The 27,242-nt window shown below is 44.5% G+C and overlaps 2 protein-coding genes across 17 annotated transcripts in view; one reads left to right on the forward strand and one right to left on the reverse strand.

Moving 5' to 3' along the window:
* Positions 1 to 6,419, forward strand: part of MAP7D3 (MAP7 domain containing 3) — a 68,201-nt gene extending 61,782 nt beyond the window's left edge. For all 15 annotated transcript variants that reach the window (XM_060250307.1, XM_060250308.1, XM_060250310.1 and 12 more), the window contains 3 exons: positions 289 to 460; positions 3,615 to 3,910; positions 5,064 to 6,419. In XM_060250307.1, coding sequence (XP_060106290.1) covers positions 289 to 460; positions 3,615 to 3,910; positions 5,064 to 5,071 — 476 coding nt within the window. In that variant the 3' untranslated portion in view covers positions 5,072 to 6,419. The remainder of the gene's footprint in view (positions 1 to 288; positions 461 to 3,614; positions 3,911 to 5,063) is intronic.
* Positions 6,420 to 7,845: 1,426 nt separating this feature from the next.
* Positions 7,846 to 27,242, reverse strand: part of FHL1 (four and a half LIM domains 1) — a 49,828-nt gene continuing 30,431 nt past the window's right edge. For both annotated transcript variants that reach the window (XM_060249559.1, XM_060249558.1), the window contains exons 2-6: positions 17,192 to 17,373; positions 14,222 to 14,399; positions 12,732 to 12,901; positions 12,088 to 12,274; positions 7,846 to 10,063 (exon numbers count right to left, since the gene is read on the reverse strand). In XM_060249559.1, the coding sequence (XP_060105542.1) occupies positions 9,909 to 10,063; positions 12,088 to 12,274; positions 12,732 to 12,901; positions 14,222 to 14,399; positions 17,192 to 17,347 (846 nt within the window). In that variant the 5' untranslated portion in view covers positions 17,348 to 17,373 and the 3' untranslated portion in view covers positions 7,846 to 9,908. The remainder of the gene's footprint in view (positions 10,064 to 12,087; positions 12,275 to 12,731; positions 12,902 to 14,221; positions 14,400 to 17,191; positions 17,374 to 27,242) is intronic.

Consider the following 27,242-nt stretch of genomic DNA (forward strand, 5'->3'; position numbering starts at 1 on the left):
TAGATTGAAATTTATCTCATAGCAGCAAATATGTTAGATGTTGAGAATTGACATTGAGCCATTTATTAAACATGGACAAGGTTACCTTGGCTTCAGTGGACATCAGGCCTGTCTCCATTCTGATCTTAGCATTTGAGATGCATCTTGGTAACTGAAGTGCTGCCTTTAGAAATTTTGATTGAATACATTCCAATGGGCAGAAACAATGAGTTGAAGGTCCCAGAAAGGTACGTTTTTCCCTTTTGCTAAGTTTTGGTTTTGAGCTGATAACAAAACTCTACATTTCAGAAAAGGCAAATTACATTGACTCACCCCTGGAAGATGCTCCTGAGAGTTTATTACAAGAAGCATCAAAAATAGAGCCCAATGATGTCTTTATAAATGGCAACGAGCAACTGGAGATTAATCAGACAGACAAAGATGAGAATTCTGAGCATTTCACTCAAATAAAAGAGGCCAGGTATGTATTTAGTTTGATGGATTTATAGAACACTTTTTCAACATTCTCAGTTGTGAAAGATAAACTTGATGTGCCCAAGACATAAGGAATGGTATGAAGACTTTAGTCCATCTGTCTTTGTTTTGTCTTCACAGTTGGTGTTTAGGGGTATACAGCGTTTCTGCCTGGAGTTTCCATTTTAGCTCTCATGAGTATAGCCACTGTATATTCAGTTAACTTGGTTAACGCTTTTTAAAGGCAACAAGCCAGTGGCTATTATGACATATCTTGTGGCAGTGAATCCTGGAAGTTGGGTTGGTGCATGACTGTGTTTAGAGAATTATTTGCAGGGATGAGGAAATAGAACATTCATGTCTGAATTAGCCAACGTCATTTTGTTCCTAATGAAATATTTGGTATTTGGTGATCAGAAGCATCAATTGTTCAGTGACTGCTGATTGATTTGCCCTTGACTGCTGTTCAGCTTTCCTGATGCATCAGTGTACCTCTTGACTTGAAGGCCAAGTTTATTTTGGAATGTAGCTTAGTTTTTGTTCTTAAGTAGGGATGAGCACGAACTGGGAAACCCCATTTTGAGTCACAAACTGAACAGGCCTGTGTCTCGAACAAGTTTGCTAACCCGAACCTCAAACTGGTTCAGTTAACAAACCTTGGGGGCAGACCCCTTCTGGGTCCAAGAGTCTGCACAACTGCAGGACATCTCCAGCTGACTTTCCTATGTGTCCACCAGGTTTGGTCATGAAACCCCAAGCAAGACATCCCCAGGAAAGTGCTTTTCAGGGAGATGTCAGTCACAGCTTCAGGAGTCTATAGAACAGACCCTGTGTCAGCAAGAGACATCCAATTTGTGGCACAGATACCCGAGATGCCTCCCCACATGCTGTATGAGTTACATGCAAATTGGACTTGGGGTGATGGACCATCAAACAAGGTGCTTTTTGGAGAGACATCAGATGTTCAGGAGTGTATAAAAAGGACTCTCTGAAGGCTAAATCCATCAAACTCACAGGGTATTTCCCAGGGATGTCTCCCAACATGCCCTACCAAGAAGGGTCACCCCAGTAAGCTCGTGGACAAACAGATGGCACCCCAAGGGCAATTGGGTCAGTGGTGGGGCTTTGGAGAGCAAGAGCTGGGAGTAAAGGTCACCCCAGTATGTCTGAGGACAGACAGATGCCACCCCAAGGGCAATCTGGTCAGGGAGGGTTGAAATGGAGAGCTGGAAATCAAGGGAAGTCATCTCAGTACCTCTGGACACACAGATCACTCCCCAAACAGAACTAGATTGGGGGAGGGGGTTTGAAACAGGCAGTAAAGGGAAGGTACCCCAGCACCTCTAGACAAATAGATCAGCCCCAAATAGAAGCAGCTTGCGGGGGGGCAGTTGAAATGGAGAACTGGCAGTAAAGGGAAGGCACCCCAGTAACTGGAACAAGTCCCCCAAGACAGGCTATGTGCAAGGAGACAGGCTGACAAACACAGATCAGACCCCCCAAAAAAGCAGGGAAGATGGGGGTTCAAATGAAGAGCAGACAAACATAGATCACCCCAAAACAAAAAAGCAGCCTAGTGTGTGGGGAGCAGAGAACTGAGTTGAAGACACCCCCCACCCCCCCAAAAAAAATCCCAAAGATCAGTCTCTCCACTGCAGCTTTAAGTGTGGGGGGGATATAATCGAAAGGAAAGGGAAAACCCCAAGAAAGCTGACAGCAGAAAACTCTCGCTAAATCAAAATGAAAAAGGAATTCAGTCTCTATTTTCCCACTCTTTGCACCAAACAAAAACTGAATCGTGAAACAGATGAACCCAGGACAAAGCTAGGCCCCCCTGAGTAGACTTACTAAGGCAACTTCCCCATTTCCAGCTGAATATCTTTTCCATGCACTAGTATCCCTCTCCATCCCAAACCACCATGCACCACTAACAAAGGTAATGCGTGCTCATCTGACACTCAAAAACATCATCCTCTCCTGTTACGAGCAATGGGAAGGGAACTCTGTTATTGGCAGACTGCATTGCCTTATCAAGCTTTGAGAGTCCCTATTCATGTTTCCAAGGCTGGAAAATGTCACCCCGCCCCTCTCCATTACCTGGTATTTTCGCACCAGACTTTGTGGGTGTGTTTAGTTTTCTGAACCTCTCCAAACCACACCCAAGAGTTCAAGAGTTTGGGGTTTTTTTGCGAATATGTGGGCAATGAACCTTGGCTCAGGAGCCTTGAACCAGGCAAAGTTTGGTTTGGATTTTGGCTCATCACCCATTTCATGCCCATTCCTATTCTTGTGGTCAGTGACTGGCTGAAGCAAGTCTTCCCCTGACTTGTAAGGGTTTGGGAGTGCTCTGTTAATTATGAAGCAATGTAAATTATTTAAATATAAGAATTGTATGGAAGCTCTTTGCTTTTAAAAGCCAAAGTAAACTCAGTTAAGGTGATGTTTGTAGATAGTGAAGATTTGGTTCTTAGAAATAAAACATCATCTTATAAGGTTGCAGCTCTTTGCGCTTTCTCTTCCTGCCCCAGTGTAAATGGCAGAAATTCCTGCTTGTCCTTCCAGCAGAGTAAGCAATCCCAACAGCTTGAGAGAAATAGTGTGCTGCACTGTGCAGATGGTAAGCCTTTGCTTCTCCCTTGAGCCAGGGCACACACACAGGCCTCATTTTATTTGAGGCAGGTAATAAATGGTGCCTTCTTCAAACTGCAGCATAGGCAAGAGTTTAGGCGAGGAGCTGTTGGCTGCTCGTTGGTTGAACATATGAAGCTGCCTTCTACTGAATCAGACCCTCAGTCCATCAAAGTCAGTACTGTCTACTCAGACTGGCAACGACTCTCCAAGGTCTCAAGCTGAGGTTTTTCACACCTATTTGCCTGGATCCTTTTTAGCTGGAGATGCCGGGGATTGAACTTGGGACCTTCTGCTTACCAAGCAGATGCTGTACCACTGAGCTACCGTCCTTCCCCAGTAAAGTTGGCCTTATTGCTTAGAGGGCCACCATTGCATTTGTTGCTACCAGAGTCATTCTCACATACAGCGGAATGATAACGAAAGCTCTGCCTTCAGTTCTGTCTTTATTGGACTGGCTGAACGGTTCAAGCAGCAAAGAGTGAAATAAATAGTTTGAAAACAAATCCTGTGCTGCTCCATTCTCTTTCTAGTCCTCCAGCAAAAGAAGCAGTAATTGAGAACTCAGCAATTCTGCATGTTAATGAAGCCAATCACCCAACTGGATTCCTATCAAATCTGAATGGAAAATCTCTTGCATGGAATTTTGAGGAGATAATTGATCTTGAAGTGATTCCCAAGACAACCAGGCAAAGTTCAGATAGCATTGCTGCTGAAATGTCAAACCTGAACTTGAAAGATGCTACTCCAGTACCTCCAAGTCCCAAGGTGGTTTTTGAAGAAGATAGCACAATGAATCCCTTGACCAAACCAATAGAGACTGCATCAGGTAATTTGTTTCTCAGAGGGTTTCTCAAGTTAAAACCAAATAAAGTCCATTGCTGAGGATACTCAGTCATTTATAACATTAAAGTTTTATTGAGCAATAATTGTTTTCAGTAATTTTTTAAAAAGAAATTGGAATCTTGGGTCAAAGAAGCTGGGGAGGACATGATAAAAGAAAGGACACAAATTGATCCAAGGCAGGAGGGAAACTGAACAAAGTACCGAGTTAGATTCAAGGTCCTGGTTATGACCTTTAAGGCCTTGAGCGGTCTGGGACTGACGTATCTACAGGACCGCCTCCTCCACTATGTCCCCAGAAGAGCACTTTGCTCTACTGGTCGAAATCTATTGGTGATCTCCAGCCCTAAAGAAGTCCAGCTGTCCTCAATGTTCCACCCCAACCTGGTGGAATTCTCTGCCGGAAGACACTAGGGCCCTGCAGGATCTTTTACAATTCCACAGGGCCTGCAAAACAGAGATATTCTGCCAGGCTTTTGTTTGCGGACGACAGCTGCAGGGCTGGCACCCCCCTCCCCTCGCTCTGCTTAAGGGGGGGAACTGCTCCCAATGCCTGGAAAGCAGAATTACAGCATGCTATAAAGTAGGTTCATTGGGTTACAACTATTTTAAATTACTGGTTTTATTGATTTTATATGTACCTTTTGTTGTACATCGCCTAGAGCCCAGCATTGGCCGGGATGAAGTGATTTATAAATGTAAATAATAATAATAATAATAATAGAGATGGCTGGTTAAGCAGCCTGCCATGTTAACTCCTTTCATTTTTCTGCTATAGCCTAGACAATAATATATGGCATGACCAGTCCCATCCCCCTTCTCAGAGCAATTTTGCTAGAAGGTACCAGTTCTTGCTGGTAGGAAGTCGCCCATCACTTGAATACTTGGCAGTTTTCTCAATGGGAAAGTGAATGCCTCCATTGCATTGCATAACAGGCAACAGACTGCTACACACATTGACTGGCAAGCAGATTTCCTGGTTTTCATTGCACAGAACTGTTTCTTGTGGTGTGGCTCTTAGACATCAAAGGGCTTGCCAAAGTGGGACTGGTCCCCTGTTGATAGTCAAAAGTTCAGTTTCATGTAGCATCCTACTGTTTGGCACAGGAGTTCTAAAAATGTCTCTCTTTTTTTAACAGAACTGTGAACACAAGAATCCTGGAAGTCTCCTGGTTGCTCTTCAGGAATTCAGGGTTTTAGCAAGTCATGAAGGCCTTGTTTTGAAAAAGCTGCTTGTGAACTTATGCCCACCTCCAAGTTACTTGCAAACCCTCCCCACCCCCCACCCCAGCTTACCCCATTTAACCTTGCACCTTGAAACCTCTTCAGGGAGATTGTTGCCATTGTTGTTTCTCCAGTTGCTTTCTTGGATCTGTTTCCTTTTATAATGCAACTTGTTCTCCATTTGAGGAAATGTTCACTAAACTGCCTAAGGGTCCTTAATTTTCCTTTTAACATGAAATACAGTGGCTTACTCTTGAGCCTTACTAACTATTGCACAGACAGTTAGGGGGGAAATGCCCTAATTCTAATGATTATTAAAAACCAAGCTCAATTTATTACGGGTTACTACCATAACCTTGTCCGCTTGCGTTATAGGGGGCAACATCTGAAGAGAGATATAAATAGTTGAGATCAGTACCTTCTATGAGTGCAGGTCAGACAACAATTATAACAGACTGTTTACTATAAAAAAAACTTTATGGGTTCCAAAGTCTCTGTCAACACTTGAAAATCAATCACCATGTCCTTAAGAGTGGTGAGTTCTGATAAAACAGAACAACAAAAAAGATCCTGTTAGCCACAGAGGCAAATCTCTTCTGCATCTATTGAATGTTTCAGATGGGGGTCACGCCTCTGATGATCAGAATTCCAGTTTCGGGGGTCAACTTCTTCAACATCTCCTGATTGATTCTGTTGTAAGATGGGTGTGATGTGTCATAGGGAACATAAATGCTGCTGTTCATTAGCCCCAGTGCCTGCACACACTACACAAATTGCGGCTTAGGACGTGCTCATCAAAGTAGGAAGAGCCAGGGCCCGCTGGACGCTTTTGATGGGTCCAGAGGAACCAGTCTGAATGAGTATGTCAGCTTATTTACCTTAACCCATATCTTTAAGTCACGTAAGCCTTTCAAAGGGTGGCCTTTCCACAATACATTTTAATAGGCGAAGCTCAATGTCTTGGTTTAAGCCTGAAATTTGGAGATGCAAATTGTGTTGATGCGGTGCACAGTCCACCAAGCTATGCTGCTGTTGTGCAGCTTCTGGTCCTTTCGACAGGGTTTGTGTGGCTCTCTGTGCAAACCCCAATGAAACTGGTGGCAGCCACATGGGAGCAGTGCTAGGCAGATTCTTCCCATTGTGCAATTGTCATTAGTTGAGTTTGAACAGTTTTGTTTTTTTCTTTTTTTAAAAAAAATTACATGTATTTAAATTTATCTTCACACATGTAAGTATTTTTGTGTACATAAAACCAGTATTAGACCCTTCAAGTTGTGTGTTTTTTCTTTTTTGTCCATGTTAATTATTCTACATGTGTTTGTCTGCTAGCTTGCCTCTGCCCTCAAAGCTGCTGTCTCTGTTAAGTTGCCTGTTTAGCCCCAACTGTGTCTAGCATGAAGGAATGACCTCCATGGCTGCTTTGCAGATAGTTGAGAGAAGACCTGTGTTGTGTTCCTACGACTAGCTAGCTGTCCTTTTGAAAGTGCTGCTCCCTCAAAAGACTGCTTGAATCAGCAGCAGCAGCAGCTATTTCAACCCAGTTTGGCAACTGCCTTCTCAGTGTTTTTGCTTTGTCCCCCCAGTACAAGTGTTATCTCTGGAACCAAGAAAGTTCCCTCGTTAAATTAGGAAGCCAGGCCCTTCCCCTGTTGCCTCACCCCTTTGCTGTTTCCAAATATTGTAGAACTGTTAGAAACTAGAACAGTGCCTTAGGTTTAAACAAAAAAATGTATTTTTGTACGATAGCTCATTCTGGCAGAGACAATCACTTTAACAAGCATGATGCTGATATTTTTCTGTGCAAACCATTGCCTGTTGAATGCTTTGTTTACAGCTGTATGTACATACATCTGCACTGTTAAATAAACTTTGCAATTGAAAGGTGTCTGGTTGTAGTAGGTTTGGGGGGATCTGAAAGATGCTTCCTCTATTTTTAAAAACAATGCCTGAGCTTGCCAATTAGACCTCCTTCCATTTTCTGAGAAAAACGCAGGAATATCCTGAGCCTTAATGTTACAATACAGGCCTTAAATCACGTAGTTCTGTAATATGCAATAAGCTTCAAACTAGAATTACTTTTTCTCCTTTTGTTCTTAAAGGCCAAAAGCAATGTGCATGTGTAAAAAGTAGGACATACAGCTAGTAAACTGCCTGATCCTCATCCTGTGCTTTTACACTTTGATTTTTTCAAACCCCTACTTTACAAAAGGTTGTATTTGCTTCCAGACATGTCTTCAAACTGCGAGTCAGCAAGTAAATGACACCAGCACACCTGAGCATTTCAGAAGCAGGTTGTTGTTACAACTGACTAGATAGAGTGACAAGGGTAATGCCTACCCAGTTGGTTTTCCCACAAGAATCAGCAGCATAAGCTCATCGTGAAGATCTGTGATCTTTATGGCAGTTTCTCCCTTGCTAGAGCAGTGGTTGTTTCTTGAAGGACTCATCTCCTGTCCCTCCAAGGGGAGCTCAGAATGCTATTACAGGATCTCCTTCACCTGCTCTATGTGGTGAGTGAGGCTGAGTGTGACAGGCCCAAGATTACCCACTGATAGTTGATCCCACATTGATCCAAGGTCTCCTTTACTCAAAGGTCTTCTGCCTACCGTTTTTCAACTGAGTATGTTTGAGTGGCCCTGTTGTGGAGCTAAACATCTGAACAGAAAAGGAGTGGTGAGAAGAAACCACTACGGTGAAAATGAGCAAGCAGTGATTTGTTTATTTCAGGAAATGCCATGGGATAGCACAGTTGCAACCACACCACCCTCCTGCATACCACCAGCATAGTATCCTCATTGCAGCAGGCTACCCAGGCAGACAACTTGTACAGAAAATGACAAAAGCCTTTGCGGAAGACATGGCAAAGTTAAGCTTCCTACATATGTTTATGGCAAGGTTTTTCTAATGTCAGCAGTGACAACCATAGAAGGAAGGCACTGTTTACATGAAGCTGAGTACTACTAATACAATTGCTATCCTGTATTTTTCAATAGTAAATTAAGAAAACGTTTTATATCCCTTTTGGCTATGGATTATTATGAAGGCATGGTTAATGGAAGCATCATACTTAACCTGGTTTCCATGCAGAGTGGATTCAAATGGCCATTTTTTATTTTTGCCCCCTGAAAGATGACTAGCTGCTATCCCAGTGATTGACATAATCCCATGAGGAAGTTAGCTTGCCCTATTTGCCTCTCATCTAACAAGTTCCGTGGGGGAGGGTGTTTGCCAACCTGGTTGCAGGGAGTGCAGCTGAAGGCATAGCCAACAAAGAGGAGCTTGGAGGAACTGTGATCACCTTTGCCAGCTACCTATAAGAGTTTGCGGTTTAAATTCATGACAGTAGGCACACAAAAAATCCCTACTACAATGTCCCTGCTCTGATTTGATCAGGAAGCACTAACTACCACCCAACTCTCAGCCCAGGCAATTTGTTTATGCAAGTGAAGCTTCCTTATTAACAACTCAGATCTTGTATTTTTTTTCTCTTCTGCTCAATGATGATTGCGCCATAGTGTTTAAAGGGCAGTTCTTCAGCTCCATTGCCTTTCTCTAAAATTCCCCAAGGTTTAAAAAGTGTTAATGTGGAGCAGGGTGAGACATAACCTTCCTGGGGCTAGTGATGAATCTCAGTAAGTATTTTATGATCTTCCCAGACTTCTGAATGTGCAGGCAGCTAGAAACTGCCTTTGAGCTGTCCTGTTTCCCCTTAGCTCTGTACCTTAATGCATCATTGAGTCAGACAATTACTTGACGGGTGACTACAAGCTCAGGAAAATGCTTCTTATGGCAATGGTAGTAAGGGGTCAAGGAAGAAAGAGCAGGAAGACCACCACAGTGCAGGCTGGGAGGATCTCAGAAAGGGCCCCCCAAAACCCTCCTACCTAGCACAAAATTATAAGTAAGAAAAGGAGATGGCAGTGACAACAGCTTTTGACATGACAGAAGTAACTATGATCCATCACTGTAATACCTTGAGCAGACAGTTACATGGAAAGGCTCTGTAAAAACTAGATGATGATGATAGAGATGCTGGGGTTTGTTGCTGTAAGAATAGGATGTTTATACAAAGTGGAGAGTCTGTTCCCTAGAAACAGCAATCTCTACTTGGTAGAACAGGAATGTTTTTGAAACAAGGCACATATTACAATCATATATGTCTCTGGAAATCAGTGTTTTACAGTTTGGTGGTTACCACAAAAGGGTTCTAGACAAATCAACAGGAACGTACAAAAAAAGGAAAGACAAACACCACTTTAAAAATAAAAGTTTGGTTTACAGTAAAGGGCCCTGGTCTGCAATACTGGAAAGGCAGGATCTCATTCATTTCCAAGGAACTTCCATGAAAGGGAGACCAGCAAGTCCTCTTGAAAAGCAGCCATGTGAATCCACCCACTGTTTACAGGACACTCCACTGTTAGTTCTTTATCAGCGCTGGTTGCCTTTGCTCAGCAATCATGCAGGACAAGCAGTAAGTATATTTAGACAGGCAAGGCTCTACTCTAAGCTTCAGGTGGCATCTTAAGAAATGCAAGAAAGCAAAGTTATCTACAGCTAAGATGTCATAACAGAGGCTTTATTTAGCCCCACCAGCAGGAGGCAAAAGGGGGTAAAGAGAAGAGTTACCCTACATTTTCTAAGAAAGCAAGTGTGAGCGGGCCTCTAAAATGCAAAATCCACAGCCAGGCAGCACATTGTATCTGAAGTTTCAAAATCCACTCTGCAGCAAGGGCCCCAGGTGGCATCCCTGTGATCATCCCTTACAGCTTCTTGGCACAATCAGGGCAGTAAATTTGCTCGTTTTGAAAGACAAAACGCTTGTTAGCCAATGGGATGGAGCATTTCTTGCAGTTGAAACAATAATCATGCCAGGATCGACCTTCGTAGCTGACCACATTGGAGCCTTTCCCGAAGCCTGTTGAATTAATAAAAGATGAGAGTTAGAAAGGACAGAGAAAGCTGCAGCCCTTACTGGCTGGTAAAGTCATTTGCAGCTGATTTTACAGAGAAAAAGAGTCATTCCCATGGGCATAACAGCAGGTATTGTCCAAAGCTGAAATCCAGGAGGCACAGATTCTGATACCATTAATTCAACTAGTAAACCTGGCAACATACAACGGAGAACTGTAAGGCAATAAATGCCATGCACAGCACCAATGTAGAGATGGCTTGACCTATTCTCAAAACAGAAGGCCAAGATGTGCTTCACACAAGGTTTGTTCTTGAACAGAGATTTGGAGAACAAGAACAGAAGAAAAACAATGCCTTTTGAGGATAAATGACTTGCAACTGAGAAAGGATTTGTGTATACTGATTTAAGGCCATTCAGTCAGCCTGCAGTTGAACAACTGAAGCCTCATTTGGTTTTGGTGGGACTTCCTGCATCCAACTGTGCACCTTAGTTAAAATAGTTATACCCCACCTCTTCATATACATAGCTATAAGGCAGCTTGTAACAAAAATGTTACAAATTGTAACTCGCAAACAGCACAATGCAACAATTTAAACAGCTAAAATAAAAAGGTGCTATGAAGTTAAAAAATAGAATGATCTAATAAAACACGAACGGGTAGGGGTCTAAAAGGCCCAAGAGGATAAAAACCTTTGCCTGGTGCCAAAAAGCTTTTAGAGTCATCACCGAGCAAGCTCCTGTAGAAAGGGAGTTCCAGAGTTTGAAGCCCACTACAGAAAATATCCTGTGTCTGCCACTCACCCTGCTAATCTTAAAAAAGGGGGAGCCGTAGAATATATATATAGACGAGCCCCATGACGCAGAGTGGTAAACTGCAGTACTGCAGTCCAAGCTCTGCTCATGACCTGAGTTCAATCCCAGCGGAAGCTTCTCTGTCCGTGATCCTCTCTACCATTTTGCTTTTGGGTTCAGGTAGCCAGCTCAAGGTTGACTCAGCCTTCCATCCTTCCCAGGTCAGTAAAATGAGTACCCAGCTTGCTGGAGGCAAAGGGTAGATGACTGAGGAAGCCAATAGCAAACCATCCCATTAAAAGTCTGCCATGGAAACATCATGATGCGACATCACCCCAGAGTCGGAAATTACTGGTGCTTGCACAGGGGACTACCTTTACCTTTTTAATAGAATATGCTCTGATTGCATCAAGACTTTAAGCCTACAGATGCTTTAGATGTGACTAGATGTATTCTGCATGCTTATCCACCACAGGCCATAGGAAATGTGTTCTTTGTGTGTGCATGTCCTAGCCATTGCATTTATCAAGAAAAGTTTAAAAACATACAGATGGATATACACATGCCCTGCCAGCCCATACAAATATGTCACTCTTGTTTTCGCTCTGCACCCCATGGGAAAACTAGTGTTCACTGGCCACTTGAAGGGAGAGCGACAGCTGCTTCTGTTTCCGTCTATCATTTAGAAAACAGCAACCACTACCATAAAAATAATTTGAGTTGCAGAGAGGCACTGTGTCCCAAATATCACAGACACAGCTTTTACAAAATGACTCCTGTGAAAGGAAAGCAGTAGATGCTGCAGTATGGGAAGAAACAGGAAGTATTGTTAAGGACTGTCTGAAATCCATGGAATGGGTTAGATTGTCCTGCAGATATTAAACAGGACTTTGGCCATTGCAGTGGAAGCCAACACATTTCAGTGGAGGACAGTCCACATGATCAAGGGCAAAACAGAAAACAATAGACTGGATCCCATGATATATTTCTACTACCAATTCCATTTCCTGCTGCAGACCTTCAGTTTATCCCTGAAGCTGCCCCTCCATCATTTAAAGGAACACTTTGGGCTACAGTGGGGGAGAGGTGAGGAAGTTCTGTACTGCTGACAGATATGCCTTTCACTAGAGAGGATTTACCACAAGAGCCAAACCATTGAGAATTCAAATGATGCTTGCACAATCAGCATTTCATCCCCTCTGAAGTCTGCCTACACCCTCTTTTTATTTGCCTACCTGTGATGGGGTTCTTGCAGCCACCACACTTCTTGGCAACAAAGTTCTTGTAACAATCAACACAATAGTACAGGTCATCCACAGCCGTGAACCGCTGGCCACCCAGCTTCTTTGTGCAAGTGGCACACACAAAACACTCTGCGTGGTAAGGCCGATCCTCATAGGAGACTCCTCCAGAAGTGATGGCCTGGAATAGGGAAGGGAGTCAGTGGTTGGTACATTGTCTGTGATTCAGGCTACATTTTCCCACCGTTTCCCAGCAACCCATTATTAAGAACATAAGAAGGGTGGTCCAGCTAGTCCAGCATCCTGTCTCACACAGTGACCAACCCATTATTATGGAGGGCTAACAGACAGAGCATAGAGGCCTAGGCTTTTTCCTGATGTTGCCTGACTGAGGAAAGTTTTGCTCTTCCATTCAGACCTCAAGTTCAGGGCCAGCATGTGGGCCAGTTAACGAGATGCTAGAAAGGAACATAAAGGACCTGCTATGGAGACTTCCTGACTGTGGCAGTCACTCTCATTTGGCTGAGAATCTCCCATCTGTAAAATGGGATTACGGTTCATGGAAACACCCTTGAAAGTGGAGTCAGAAAGGGAAACTGACAACCATTTCATTTGCAACACAAACTACTACAACTTACATTCTTGCACTTCACACAGGTCTTGGCAAACTTATGCTCATGGCAGGAGACACAGTAGATTTCATCTCCCTTGGGGAAGAAGCTGGCAGTGCCAATCACCGACTTGCATTGGCTGCAAGTGAAGCAGTCCTTGTGCCAGACAGTCTTCTTGTACTCCACATTCTGATCACCTTGAAAGAGAAGATGGGAACCCACCATTAGTTTGTATGCTGTCAGCTTCAGTGGAAATAAAACCATGGAAGTCATGGTTTCGGGCAACTGACATGATGATGAAAACAGTGTCAAGTCACAGTTGGCTTATAGCAACCCCATTGAGCTTTCAAGGCAAGAGACGTTCAGAGGTGGTTTGCTATTGCCTGCCTCTGAATAGTCCTGGACATCCTTGGTGGTCTCCCATGCAATACCTAACCAGGACTGACCCTGCTTAGCTTCTGAAATCTGATGAGATTGGGCTAGCATGGCCTTCCCTGGGTCAAGACAAATAGACATGACCAGAGGGGGAAAGTCACATGGTACAGTCTTCCTGAGACTGGAACACTTCAAAATGGAGATGCAGATAAAGATGTGTCAGTGTTCTTCCATATCAAATACTCCTCCACATCTAGAAAACTAGCATGGCCTAAAATAGAACCAGGCCTTTTTTTGTAACAGGAACTCCTTTGCATATTAGGTCACACACCCTGATGTAGCCAATCCTTCTGGAGCTTATAGTAGGCCCTGTACTAAGAGCCCTGTAAGCTCTTGGAGGATTGGCTACATCAGGGGAGTGTGGCCTAATATGCAAAGAAGTTCCTGCTACAAAAAAACCCCCTAGATAGAACCCTTGTATTTTCTGAGTGCAGTGATGGGGGACTACTGCTTAGCCCCTTGGCCTCCAGCCTACAGAGTCTCACAAGGTTTCACCTTGTCCCCCATGCTTTTAAATATCTACATGGACCAGCTTTGAGAGGTCATCCAGAGATTTGGGCTGAGTTGCCACCAATATTCAGAAGATATTCAGCTCTTTCTTGTGCTTCTAGAAGATGTCCAGGAGGCTCTGGAAACTGAACAGATGCCTGTAGTAAGTTCTGATGTGCACAAGGGCTAACAAGCTGTAATTAGATGGTGCCCTATCCTATAGGTTTTCTTTAAACCCTGAACTTTTGACATCCTGCTGGGGGAAGAAGGAAACTTACCAAGTGTCTGGCGGGGTGTGGGGGGGGAGAGATGTGCTAGCTGGATTAATAAACCATTGCTTTCCTCAACCAAAAGCCTGGGGGAACATCTCTGCCTTACAGATACTCTAGCTTACACCTCTCCACAATCCCTTGCATTTAGGAGTGGTGGTATCCCCCCAACCAACAGGTGATGTTTCTGAATACAAAGAGCAGCCCTTAACCTTGCTGGCCTGCAGGATGTGCTCTGTAAGCCCCAGGACGACAGCTATGCCACCTTCAGCCCCCAGAAGCAGCCACTACCCTCCGCTTCCAAGGTACACTGAACAAGCCTACCTGCAATAATGGGTTTCAGGCATCCCTTGCAGCGAGGCGCCTCCTCCAGGGTGGTGCAGTTGCTGCACCACACCTTGTTGTTCTCCTTCAGCATGAAGGGCTCATTCACCAGAGAAGTGTAGCACTTGAAGCAGCGGAAGCAGGTGTCATGCCAGTAGCGGTTCTTGAAATGCAGCTCCTGCAGGCCAGGAAGAAGAACCACATCCATTGTTAGAGTTGCTATCTTCCAGCTGGGGCCTGGAGATCTCTCAGAATTAGAACTGAGCTCCAGGTGACAGAGATCTGTTCCCCTGGAAAAACAATGGCTGCTCTATTGGCATTATACCCCACTGAGGTCCTGTCCCTCCACAAACCCTGCCCTGCCTAGGCTCCACCCCCCCAAAATTTCCCAACCCAGAGCTGGCAATCTTAGCAGCCTATTGGGGAGCAGCGAGGAGGAAAATCAGGCCTAATCTACTTTGATTTCCAGTGAAGGTAGGTAGGAGTACCATGATTGAAGAGCCAGAGATTCACGAGACTGGGAAATCAATGCAGAATCAAAGCTACCTCATAATAAATCCTTTTCAGTTATTACCATTTTACCCCCCAAAGTGCAAGCAAGGGAGACTATGAGAATGGCAACTCTCCCAATCAATGTGGGTGCCATTTTGTGTGAATAGAGTAATGAGTGTATTTTTCAGCTTTGGTATACATGAACGCATCCTCTCAAAAAATCTGGTTATATGCCTTGAGCAGGATAGCCTGGGCAAGCCCAGAGCGATTCCTCACCAGCATTTGCTCTGCCCCCGCAACTTTTCCTTGCATCAGCACAAGCCATTGATTCCCCACCAGTCGGTCCGCAGTGCCTCCTGTTTCGGGGCTACTTCCGATTCCTGTCGCGGCAACTGGAACTCCAAAAAACCAGCATCCTGTTGCTGTGATGCGATGTAAGAGGCGTCAGCGGAGCAACTAGTGGGAAATCCATCGCTTGAGCCAGCGCAGGGAGAAGAGCAGGAGAAGAGCAAATGCCAGTGAAGAATCACGCTCAGTCTCTTCAGATCTTGGAAGTTAAGCAGGGTTGACTCTGGCAAGTACCTGGGTGGGAGACCTCCTTGGAATACCAGAGCCGGGAGGCAGGCAGGAGCAGGCTCTATTCAGCCACCTCTCTCAATATCCTTCAGGCCCCCAGTAGGGGTCAGACACCAGAGGTTGCCATGGCTTCCAGGTGCACACACACACACTCACACAGGGCGGGGGAGGATCTGGTTATCTAGCCATGTGCACCAAAACTGGAAAATGTTTGGTGCCCTCTTCACACAAATGGTGACTACATGTAACAGGAGAATCATGGGTAGCACTATCTCCCCTGATGCATGGTCTGAGTGGCAAAAATTGTCATGACTGAAAAGAGCTATATTAAGTTAGAACATTGGACTACCTAGCCCAGTATTGTCTTCTTTGACTGGCAGTGCCTCTCCAGGGTCTCAGGCAGTTTAATACTATCTCAAGTAGAAAAAAGTCCTTCCCCAAACCTGCTAAATCAGGTCCTTTGAGATTCAACCCAAGACCTTCTGAGCTCTACCACTGAGCCATGGCACTTCCCATATGCAATCCTTCACAACAGGTAACTACTGTGGCTGTCTCCAGGTATTTAAAAAAATGTTTCTAATGAACTGAGTTGTATCAGATGCGGGAGGGAGCATGTGGAAAGACACAAGTAAAAGAGATAAGGCCCGCAAGTCACTTTTATCTTGTCCCCAGTGATCATAACAACTTTATTCAAGATGGTGTGAACATGTTCTACTTGTAAGAAAGAGAAAAGTATGAGCTGTCTATGAGGAAGGTATCTTTCTCTTCTGTTAGGTGCCATGTCAGATAAGTGTGTTTGCCCCTTATCTCTTGAAGTTCTTACAAGTAACCACAGAGATTCACACCCCCAGTCCATTAGAAGAGTTACATCAAACTGTACAGCATCATTTTTGCATACTTCACTTATACTATTTATTTATTTATTTTATTCTATTCATATCCCACCCTACCCCACCGAGGTGGGCTCAGGGCGGCCTCTATGCCTACTATGCCTTTCTTCTCAGTGGGAATCTAGAGCATCTCCTTTCCTCCATTTTATCCTCATTGTAACAGCAAACTTGCGAGGTAGGCTAGGCTGACAGTTTGTGGCTGGCCAAGGTCACCAGCCAGCTTCCACAGGAGAGTGGGGATTTAAATCTGGGACTCCCAGATCCTATTTCAGCACTCTAACTAAAGTGGGTTGAATTTAGCTGGCTTTTTCACTCAATCTCACCTAATTCCCTAGTTTAGTACAGCCCATGTCCCACATAGCTTTTGTCCATTACTACAACTATTTTGGCAGTCAAAGGGAATTTATTTTCAATTTTCACCAGCAAAAAAGGTTGGTCAGATCCAACTCAATATATTTCCATCCTCATCTGTCAAACAGAAATGCTCTCTCCCCAAATATAGTCTTAAAGCCATCCTTGCATTAAATTATACATCAGAGGCCTTTCATAAGATTATATTATGATCTCCCTGACAGATTAACTCCCACATAACCCAGATCACAGGCAACTCTGGATGCAATGAAAGAAGCACAGCCAATGCTGATGTGCAGATAGTGTCCATAGCAAATTATTCATCTCTTCCAAAAGATAAAGTTGCAGTGACTACATTTATGGGGTTAACATGAGAAGAGCGGCTCAGCAACACATGAGCTCAGTGGTATCTCTTTAATCTGCCTCCCAGACCCTCAACCCAGCTATTCATAAAATGAAGCCAGAATTGCCTTCTGTTTCCTAGGCTTACCTGTTACTCCCCTCACCCATAACCCCCAGGTTTGATTCCAGCAAGCCTGACAATCATTGGATCACTGCAAGGGTCTGTAGTGCAGTGCAGGTACTGCCAAACAATTTTCCCGCTGTCTATTCCTGATGTGTTTACAAATCATGTAGGCTTCTGGATATCCCTGTCCCCCACCTTGGAATCAGCCCCAATGGGTTTTCGGCACTCTGCACAGGTGTTTGCACAGAACTTCTCAAAGCACTTGACGCAGCAGTGGCGACCTTCTTTTTGCACATACTTCTTCCCGTGCAGTGGGTCACGGCAATAGTGGCAGTCAAAGCGTTCTGACATGGTGCCCACAGTGTAGCTGCCAGGCCCTGCAGGGGGAAGAAAAAGAACATGGAATCCCACTGTTAGTTTGTGAGGGATGACGGAAATCAATAAGCACTGAATGCCAGGCTGGGATTTTACAAGATCAGCAACACACACACACACACACAAAGAAAGGGGAAAGGGTGTGCTTATTTACTCACATCACCTTCCTGAGCCAAACCACAGGTCCATTCAGCCAAGACTATAAGCTCTAACTAGCAGCAATTCTTGAAGGTCTTGAACAGAGATCTTCTCAGACCTACTACCTGAAATGCTTTTAACTGGAGATTCTGGGAACTGATCTGAGACGTTCTGCATTCAAAATAGATTCCCAAGTAGATGCCTTTTGAAGTAAGGTTACCAACCCTAGGTGGGACCAGAAGTTCTCCTGGAAGAACAACTAAACTCCAGACTACAGAGATCAGTTTCTCTGGAGGAAATAGCAGCTTTGGAGGGCAAAATTTATGGCATCACACGCCTGCTGAGTTCCATCCCCAAGCACCGCCCCCCAAATCTCTAGGAATTTCCCAGGCTGGAGTTGGCAATCCTACATCTGAACACTTGCCAAAACTAACACATTGGGTACCCATGTGCCCTGAAAGTCAAGGTTGTTAAGTGTACACAGGGGTTTTTTTGTAGCAGGAACTCCTTTGCATATTAGGCCACACACCCCTGATGTAGCCAATCCTCCAAGTGCTTACAGAGCTCTTAGTACAGGGCCTACTGTTAGCTCCAGGAGGATTGGCTGCATTGGCGAGGGGGGGAGGGTTGTGGCCTAATATGCAAATGAGTTCCTGCTACAAAAGCTGCTACAGAAAATAATCATACCAGGGCTTGAAGTGGTACCTGCATTCAATACCAAGCTAACAGTTGAGGCTACATATGTGGAAACAACAGGGGCCCTCCAGTTTGGAGGTTGTAGGGATTAACTTACGTGTGTGGACAAACTCCAGCATCCCATGTTTGTTCATTTCAACTGCACTATAGGCAAACTCCACCTGCCTGTTACCCCAGCTACACATATTCAAAATTTCCCTTGCAAAGAGGAGTGTTTAAAGTTATTTATTTTTATCACCTAACAATTGATTCAAAATATAAAAGTGAGGTGAGTAATTGGGGGAGGAGGGAGAGAGCCAGCTCATCGTTTTTGCATGTACACAAGATTAATGAAACAATGCACATTTGAACACAGATTGCAGTTTTCATGCATCTGAAAAGCATGACTTTGGCTGCATTCATATCCTGTGTCACTAGGAGGTGCTATAGTGCCACCACAGGACTCTCAAGAGGTCCAAGTAATAAACATAAGCAGACAAACTAGGGGCCAGGCAGATCCCCAGCTAGAGATCACTTCTGAGGCAAGGCAAAGGTCCATTCTCTCCCCGCACTTCCTTTTGTCTCATAACTTTCTGTGTACATCCATATCCTCAGAAATGGGCTAGGTAGTACCAAAAGATCTTTGGCCACATCCTTCCTCTTCACCAGGAACAGCTGATAAAAAAAGGGCTAGAAAGTACATGGGATCAGAAAAGTTCACTCGTCCAGGAAACATGATAGAGCAGCATGCTGTTGTCACCACAGAGAATTTAAAATGAAAAAATGTTAAAGTCACATACATCCTGGGCTTCGAGCAAAAGAAAAGGTGGGTTCTGGTCACTCTAGGGGCACAGAGTAGTGTTGTTCTTTCCCTTGGTATCTCTACCGTGAAAAAATGTGTTTGCTCATTTAAATTGTTTTTGTTTAACCTGCCCTTTCCCTAATGACACTTTCCCTCCAGCAAGCTGGGTACTCATTTTACCAACCTCGGAAGGATGGAAGGCTGAGTCAACCTCGAGCCGGCTACCTGAACCAGCTTCCGCTGGAATCGAACTCAGGTCGTGAGCAGAGGGCTCCGACTGCAGTACTGCAGCTTTACTACTCTGCGCCACGGGAAAGGCAATGGCAAACCACCCTGTAAAAAGGTCTGCCGTGAAAACGTTGTGAAAGCAGCGTCACCCCAGAGTCGGAAATGACTGGTGCTTGCACAGGGGACCTTTCCTTTCCTTTCTTTCCCTAATGACAGACTTCACAATACATTGGAATGGGTAGAAAACCAGCTTTAGACCAGAATGGCCAAGAAGGCCTGTTGAAGTTCTCAGAGACAGCTTAAAAACGTTTGGTGCAGGCAGGCCTTGAATTCAGCAGGAACTCACAGCAGCACAGCTCCGGAGCCTTTCTGAGAGTTCCTCCTCTTCCTCCCCACCTCCTTACCTTGTCCATTGAATAGTAGGTGCAGCTGCATAACAATCCCTGGATGAGCTTCACTACCTATTTTTCTACGACCCCTGGGTGCAGGAAACAGAACATTCCAATGGTGTCCTCCAGTGATTTAATAATAAATTAAACAATTTACATAATTATTGCTTTTTATTAATTTTTTAAAATCTGGCTCTTGAGGCAGGACTCCTCCCCAAACTCCACCCCCAAATCTCCAGGTATTCCCCAACCCAGAGTTGGCAACCCTAACTGTTGTTCAGTCATGCTTCTTTGGGAGGGAAAGAAGGAACAGAGACATTCTCCCCCTCCCCCCAAAATGAGAGGAGAGTGCAGGGCCGCCAGATGTCCACTGGCCACCAGCAGGGGATGGGGAGGATAGAGTTGCCAGGTCCAGGTTAGAAAACTCCTAGAGATTTGGAGACAGAGTCTGGGGAGGACAGGAACCTCAATGGGGTACAATGCCATAGTGTCCACCCTCCAAAGCATCCATTTTTCCAAGGGAACTGATCTGTGTAATCTGGAGATGAGCTGTAATTCCAGGGGATCCCCAGGGCCCACATGGAGGCTGGCATCCCTAAGAGAATGACGTAATTCAGAGAAACAAGAGCCACCCATTGCTGATCCCTAGTTATTCTTATTCAGAACATAAGTAATGGGAAAGTGTTCTGTTGCAATTGTCCCCCATGTATCACTTGGTCACCTTTGGCTCCATCCACTCATCAGCCATTTTGCATCTGGGAACAAATCTCAGGCTGCATTGCAGCAGATCAGTCAACAGACCATTAACCAGTCCTTTGTCCACACATCACCCCTTGTCTGGACATTTTGCCCTTTGCATTGAGCAATGACTGAGAAACTCTCATTCCAGAGGACTGGGGGAAGTAAACTAACTAGGAGTGTTACATTTTCAAAACACTAATGTATCCAAAAAAACCCCACATGGACTCCATTCACGTGGATATAATAAAGACCCAAAATTATGTTTTGAAAGATCACAGTTGAGAAAAACTTCAAAGTCCAGTTCCACTGAGCCAAGCTGCAAGGTATTCTCCCCCAGTGCGGAAGCCAAGGCAGCCTGCAAAAAAATCAAGGCAAGGGTTGTCTCCCATAAACAAGTGAACATTCTTGAAACATCCAAGTTATGCTGTTGCAGGGCCAAAGTATGTTCTGCCATGTAAACTGAAGAATTTTTCTTGCCCCCAGCTCTTTTCTCTCTTGTTTTAATGGAACTCTGATTGTTCCGGATCTGGAGCGAATTCATCCCTAGATTGCTTTTGCTTTTTAAATTTAATGGTTCCTTTAACATAAAGGCCAGCACATGGCCTTTTTCTGTGGTTAAATCTTAATAAAGTTTATAAATCTTTTTTAAAGATCATTTATCTTCCTAACCTTCTAACCTTGCCAACAAAAACAAGATGGCAGAAAGTATTCCAAACTGGTCCAGATGTTTTGCTTTCCAGCTTATCTCAGAATCAATAGGATTCAATGATATACAAGAAACAAAACAAAACAAAACAGAATAAATGCAAAGAGAGCTTCAGTCAGTAGTATGGGAAGGTTGCTTGGGGGCAGGTGGAAGGAGAGTCAGAAAACTCTTCTTAGCAGTGCCTAAATACCTCTTTGAATTCCACTCTGCAATATTCAATTGGATATTCTTTTTTTACTGTTAGTAATAGTGATAGTCTGTATGTGTAAAGCATGGTAGAATTCCACTGGTAATTGATTGTTTTAGGGTCCTCCATAAAGCTGGCCTGTGAAATATCATGGAGGATGAAGGTCTATTAACTCTGTTATTCTTTCCCCCCCCCCCCTTCTTGCTTTATTGCTTGCGAAGTAGAAGTAGAGAGAAACAAAACTAACTTGAGAAAGAGTAATCAGCACCTTCCCATACATTCCTGTTAGGGAGTGTGGCACATCTGGGGAAAGCAAGGACGGAGTCCTGATAACGCTATGAGAATGTAGACATTTATGATAGTTTATGTGTAAGAGCGCATCCCTCGCCCCCACCTTTTGGAATCCTTTTGAAGTATGCCTTAAAAGTATTGTATCAATGTATCTTTAGCATTACTCTCAAGAATCTGTTACACAGAAAGTATTGGTCTATCAATACTGTGAGAGCCCTCTCCAGCCCTGTGAGAGCCCTCTCCAGCCCCACCCACCTCACAGGGTGTCTGTTGTGGGGGAGGAAGGTAAAGGAGATTGTGAGCCGCTCTGAGACTCTTTGGAGTGGAGGGCGGGATATAAATCCAATATCTTCTTCTTCTTCTTCTTCTTCTTCTTCTTCTTCTTCTTCTTCAATAAATGTAGTTTTGTATCAAACCTGACTCGTCATTGAAACCGCATGTTCTTACTATAGGTTCCTTTACGGACTTTTTTGTAGAAAAAGCATAACAGGAACTCGTTTGCATATTAGGCCACACACCCCTGACATCGCCATTGTAGAATAAGGCCAGCAAGAACTCATTTGCATATTAGGCCACACACACCCCTGGTGCCAAGCCAGCCAGAACTGCATTCCTGTGCGTTCTTGCTCAAAAAAAGCCCTGGGTTCCTTCCAAACTCTTCAAAAATCAGTGGTGTTTCATTTTTGTTTGCCATCAAGCCCCAGCCAACTTGTGGTCACTTTATAGGATTTTCAAGGTAAGAGACATTCAGATGTGGTTTGCCTTCTTCTGCACAGCAACCCTGCATTTCCTTGGTGGTCTCCCATCCACAAATTAACCAGGGCTGACCCTGGCTCAGTTTCCCAAATCTAATGAGATCAGGCTAGCTCAAGTCAGGGCATACATTCCTTCCAAACTCTTTTTAAAAACTGTTAGAAACAGAAAACGACCTGAGTTCGATCCCGTCAGAAGCTAAGTTCAGGTAGCCAGCTCAAGGTTGACTCAGCCTTCCATCCTTCCAAGGTCAGTAAAATGAGAACCAGCTTGCTGGGGGGAAAGTGTAGATGACTGGGGAAGGCAATGGCAAACCACCCCATTAAAAAGCCTGCCGCAAAAACGTCATGATGCGATGTCACCCCAGAGTCAGAAACGACTGGTGCTTGCACAGGGGACTACCTTTACCTTTTTAAAAATAATAATAAAATTCAAAAAAAATTAATGGCATAAAAGAGTGAATAGAAGTACAGACAGGATCAGAATGGGTAAAATTCAGTAAAAGTTATGCTGTCCAAGAGGTAGTTCAAACAATATCATAGAAAAAGCAGTGCATAGAAGCAAAAAAAAAAAGTCATTGTGGGCATCTGTACAATGGCTAGCTTGATCTCATCTCTTCTTGGAAGCTAAGCAGGGTAAGCAGGGCTTTTTTTGTAGCAGGAACTCCTTTGCATATTGGCCACACCCCTGATGTAGCCAATCCTCCAAGAGCTTACAGGGCTCTTCTTACAGGACCAACTGTAAGCTCCTGGAGGATTGGCTACCTAAGGGGTGTGTGGCCCAATATGCAAAGGAGTTCCTGCTACAAGCCCTGAGGGTCAGCCTGGACAGTAGAAGAAATTGGATTTCTGTCCCGCCCTCCACTCCAAAGAATCTCAGAGCGGCTCACAATCTCCTTTACCTTCCTCCCCCACAACAGACACCCTGTGAGGTGGGTGGGGCTGGAGAGCTGCCCTTTCAAAGACAACCTCTGCCAGAGCTACGGCTGACCCAAGGCCATGCTAGCAGGTGCAAGTGGAGGAGTGGGGAAACAAACCCGGTTCTCCCAGATAAGAGTCCACACACTCAACCACTACACCAAACTGGCTCTCCAGTATTCAGCCAGGAGACCTTCAGGGTCATGACATGGAGGCAAGCAACCGCAAACCACCTCTGAATGACTCGTGTCTTGAAAACCTCATGGGGTTGCCATAAGTCAGCTGTGACTTGACAACACTTTCTACCACCACATCCAATGGCATCCGCACTCAGAGCCTGCAGACATTCCACCCCTCTCCCCCACTGAAAGTCAGAGGACTCTCATGAACAGCACTGGGGGGAACTGTGGTCTGCAGTATGGCAGTGAAGTCAGCAGAAATTTCTCCCTCCTCTACCAAAAGTCCTCTTCAGAGCATAGAACATGATTTGTGTATAGATCTAATTAGTTAATTTTTGTTACAAGAATATGGGAATAGAATTACCAAGGCTGATTTAGAAATGTCAGCATCAAATGAGAACATAAGTACAGCTTGTTGACTTAGACCAGTGGTCCTTCTAGTAAAGCAGCCTGCCTCACACAGTGGCCAACTAGTTTCACTGGAGGGTCAAACAAACAAGGCAAAGAGACAAGGACCCTCTCATGCTGCTGCCTCCCACCACTGGTATTCAGAGGTGTGCCACTTCTGTGGATGGTGTCTTCCTTTACTTATTGCTAGGAGCTGTTGATGGATCTCTCCTCCGTGAATATGTCTGACCCTTTTTTAAAAGTGGTTTTGTTTTCAACACACACAAGACTGTGATTGTAATGGACAGAGATAGCACTTTTATAAGTGCCTTGTCCTAACAGATGCTTTGTGAGCAGCGTTCTGTCAGGTTCAAAGTATACCAGTGGGAGAGATAACAGTTAAAACTTTTAGAACCGCCCAGATTACATTATCTGAAATATATGTTAAAGTGCGACTGCATTGCTCTCCATTTAACAAGTGGTCTCCAGACCCAATCTCATGGTAAAGAGACATTTGAGGAAACCAAGGACAACTGAATTCCTTCTGGTCAGGCTCCAGCATCTCTTGGACAAGAGATTGTTTGCTTTTTTAAATCCCCTTAGTAACATTGCTTCTATGGCTGGCTACCACCTCCATTCCAGTGTGCCAAAATTTCCAGCTATGCTAACCTTGACCTATCCCCATTGATCCAGGGAGCTGCCACCTCATCAGTCTTCAGAGGGAATACAGGAGACATAAACTCTGTGTGCTTCCTCTTTCATGCCTCTAGCTTTCAGAGCCACCTGGCCAAAAACATCAAAGGCTCCTCATCAAAGGCTCCTTAGAAAGCTTGAGAATCATGGAGTAAAAGGACAGGTCCTCTTGTGGATCAAAAACTGGCTGAGTAATAGGAAGCAGAGAGTGAGTATAAATGGGCAGTCTTCGCAGTGGAGGACGGTAAGCAGTGGGGTGCCGCAGGGCTCGGTACTGGGTCCCATGCTTTTTAACTTGTTCATAAATGATTTAGAGTTCGGAGTGAGCAGTGAAGTGGCCAAGTTTGCGGATGACACTAAATTGTTCAGGGTGGTGAGAACCAGAGAGGATTGTGAGGAACTCCAAAGGGATCTGTTGAGGCTGGGTGAGTGGGCGTCAACGTGGCAGATGCGGTTCAATGTGGCCAAGTGCAAAGTAATGCACATTGGGGCTAAGAATCCCAGCTACAAATACAAGTTGATGGGGTGTGAACTGGCAGAGACTGATCAAGAGAGAGATCTTGGGGTCATGATAGATAACTCACTGAAAGTGTCAAGACAGTGTGCGTTTGCAATAAAAAAGGCCAATGCCATGCTGGGAATTATTAGGAAGGGAATTGAAAACAAATCAGCCAGTATCATAATGCCCCTGTATAAATCGATGGTGCGGTCTCATTTGGAGTACTGTGTGCAGTTCTGGTCGCCGCACCTCAAAAAGGATATTATAGCTTTAGAGAAGGTGCAGAGAAGGGCAACTAGAATGATTAAAGGGCTGGAGCACTTTCCCTATGAAGAAAGGTTGAAACGCTTGGGACTCTTTAGCTTGGAGAAACGTCGACTGCGGGGTGACATGATAGAGGTTTACAAGATAATGCATGGAATGGAGAAAGTAGAGAAAGAAGTACTTTTCTCCCTTTCTCACAATACAAGAACTCGTGGGCATTCGATGAAATTGCTGAGCAGACAGGTTAAGACGGATAAAAGGAAGTACTTCTTCACCCAAAGGGTGATTAACATGTGGAATTCACTGCCACAGGAGGTGGTGGCGGCCACAAGTATAGCCACCTTCAAGAGGGGTTTAGATAAAAATATGGAGCACAGGTCCATCAGTGGCTATTAGCCACAGTGTATGGAGCACAGGTCCATCAGTGGCTATTAGCCACAGTGTATGGAGCACAGGTCCATCAGTGGCTATTAGCCACAGTGTATGTGTGTATATAACATTTTTTGCCACTGTGTGACACAGAGTGTTGGACTTGATGGGCCGTTGGCCTGATCCAACATGGCTTCTCTTATGTTCTTATGTTCTTATGTTCTTAACATTTTGGATCCTGAGACCAAGATCTGGTCCTTGGGCTTATCAATTGCCACCCCTGCCTTAAACTACAAAAAAAAACCAGAAGACAGCAAAATCTAAGAACAGAAGCTAACAAATACTATTACAGAGGGCAAGGGACAGCTAAGAAAAACAAATGTGTTAATTGCTAGCTCAGTCCTGCAATGTTCTCTCCCCTCAGTCTAAATATACGCATATTACTCCATTGTTTTCCTGACTCACTTGCCCTTTAACTCAATTACCCGGAATTTGGTCTCTCTATATAAAGAATACCCTGCCATGGCAACGGCTTACAGAACACATTCAACAAATGGAACAGGGACCTAACTGATAAGCAGAGACCTGTAACACAGGATGCTTGTTGTGGCCTCTAATGGGTTGTGGAAAGATGACAGGCTCTGGCAGAGAGACTCCAGGGATGGAGGATAGGAAATGATGAATGATTATGATTATCCCATGTTTCTGAAAAGTTACTCCGCTAATCTCCACTTGATCTGCTAAGACACGTCTGACAATTATCAGCACCCAAAATAAGAAAGATCTGTTTCGCTTATGGTTCCAAAGTCTGAACTGGCTGAATAAGTGACAGAATCATAAGACTGCATTATTACAGTGTTCTCAGTCTGCTTTCAGGGATGCCTTAAGACCAGGAGTGGTAAACGGTTCTGTAGAATTTTGCATATGTCCAATTCTAAATGAGTGTAGCCAGTTCTGGAAGATAGAGCTCTAGCTATAGAATCATAGAGTTGGAAGGGACCTCCAGGGTCATCTAGTCCAACCCCCTGCACCATACAGGAATGGTTATCCAAAACCTTCTTTAGTTGGGTACCAACAAGAGCACCTCATGGGGTTTCACCGGAGCCTTTAGATTTGCAGTCTGGAGTGCATACAAAACAGAACTTGTGGTGCTTTACTAGGTCAAAATCTACATCCATCAAACACAAAGCTGAAAGAGACAGCAGTTTCCCCTAAGAAAATAACTGAACTTTTATAGATAGCCAACCACTTGCTGGATGCTCTACTGTCCAGGCCCTAAGAGCAGCCTGGAAGGCTCCCAGGCTAGCCAACCCTACAACCCCACCATGCCACAAAATGCACACCGTGCATGATTGACAGACTGCTGCAGCATGTAATCTGTAGCTGCATGCCAGTTCCACAAACTGACCCAGGATGTTGTATGAGTGCTGCTAGATAACCAACGCTGCACAAAAGACAAATACCATGAGCTGGGGAAGCTCTGGCAGGCAGCAGAACTCTTAAGTCTCCCAGAAGTTATTCTGAATGAATAGTAAAAACATCTTTGGAGAGTTTAAAATGGCATGGTAGAAACATCATTTCTCACAATGTTCACATGTCTTTTTCCCCATTGAGTGGCTTGCCAAACAGGTTTGGTAGGTTTCTAAAGCATGA

This window comes from Heteronotia binoei, chromosome 11, assembly GCF_032191835.1.
Source record: "Heteronotia binoei isolate CCM8104 ecotype False Entrance Well chromosome 11, APGP_CSIRO_Hbin_v1, whole genome shotgun sequence".
Taxonomy (NCBI): Eukaryota; Metazoa; Chordata; class Lepidosauria; order Squamata; family Gekkonidae; genus Heteronotia; species Heteronotia binoei.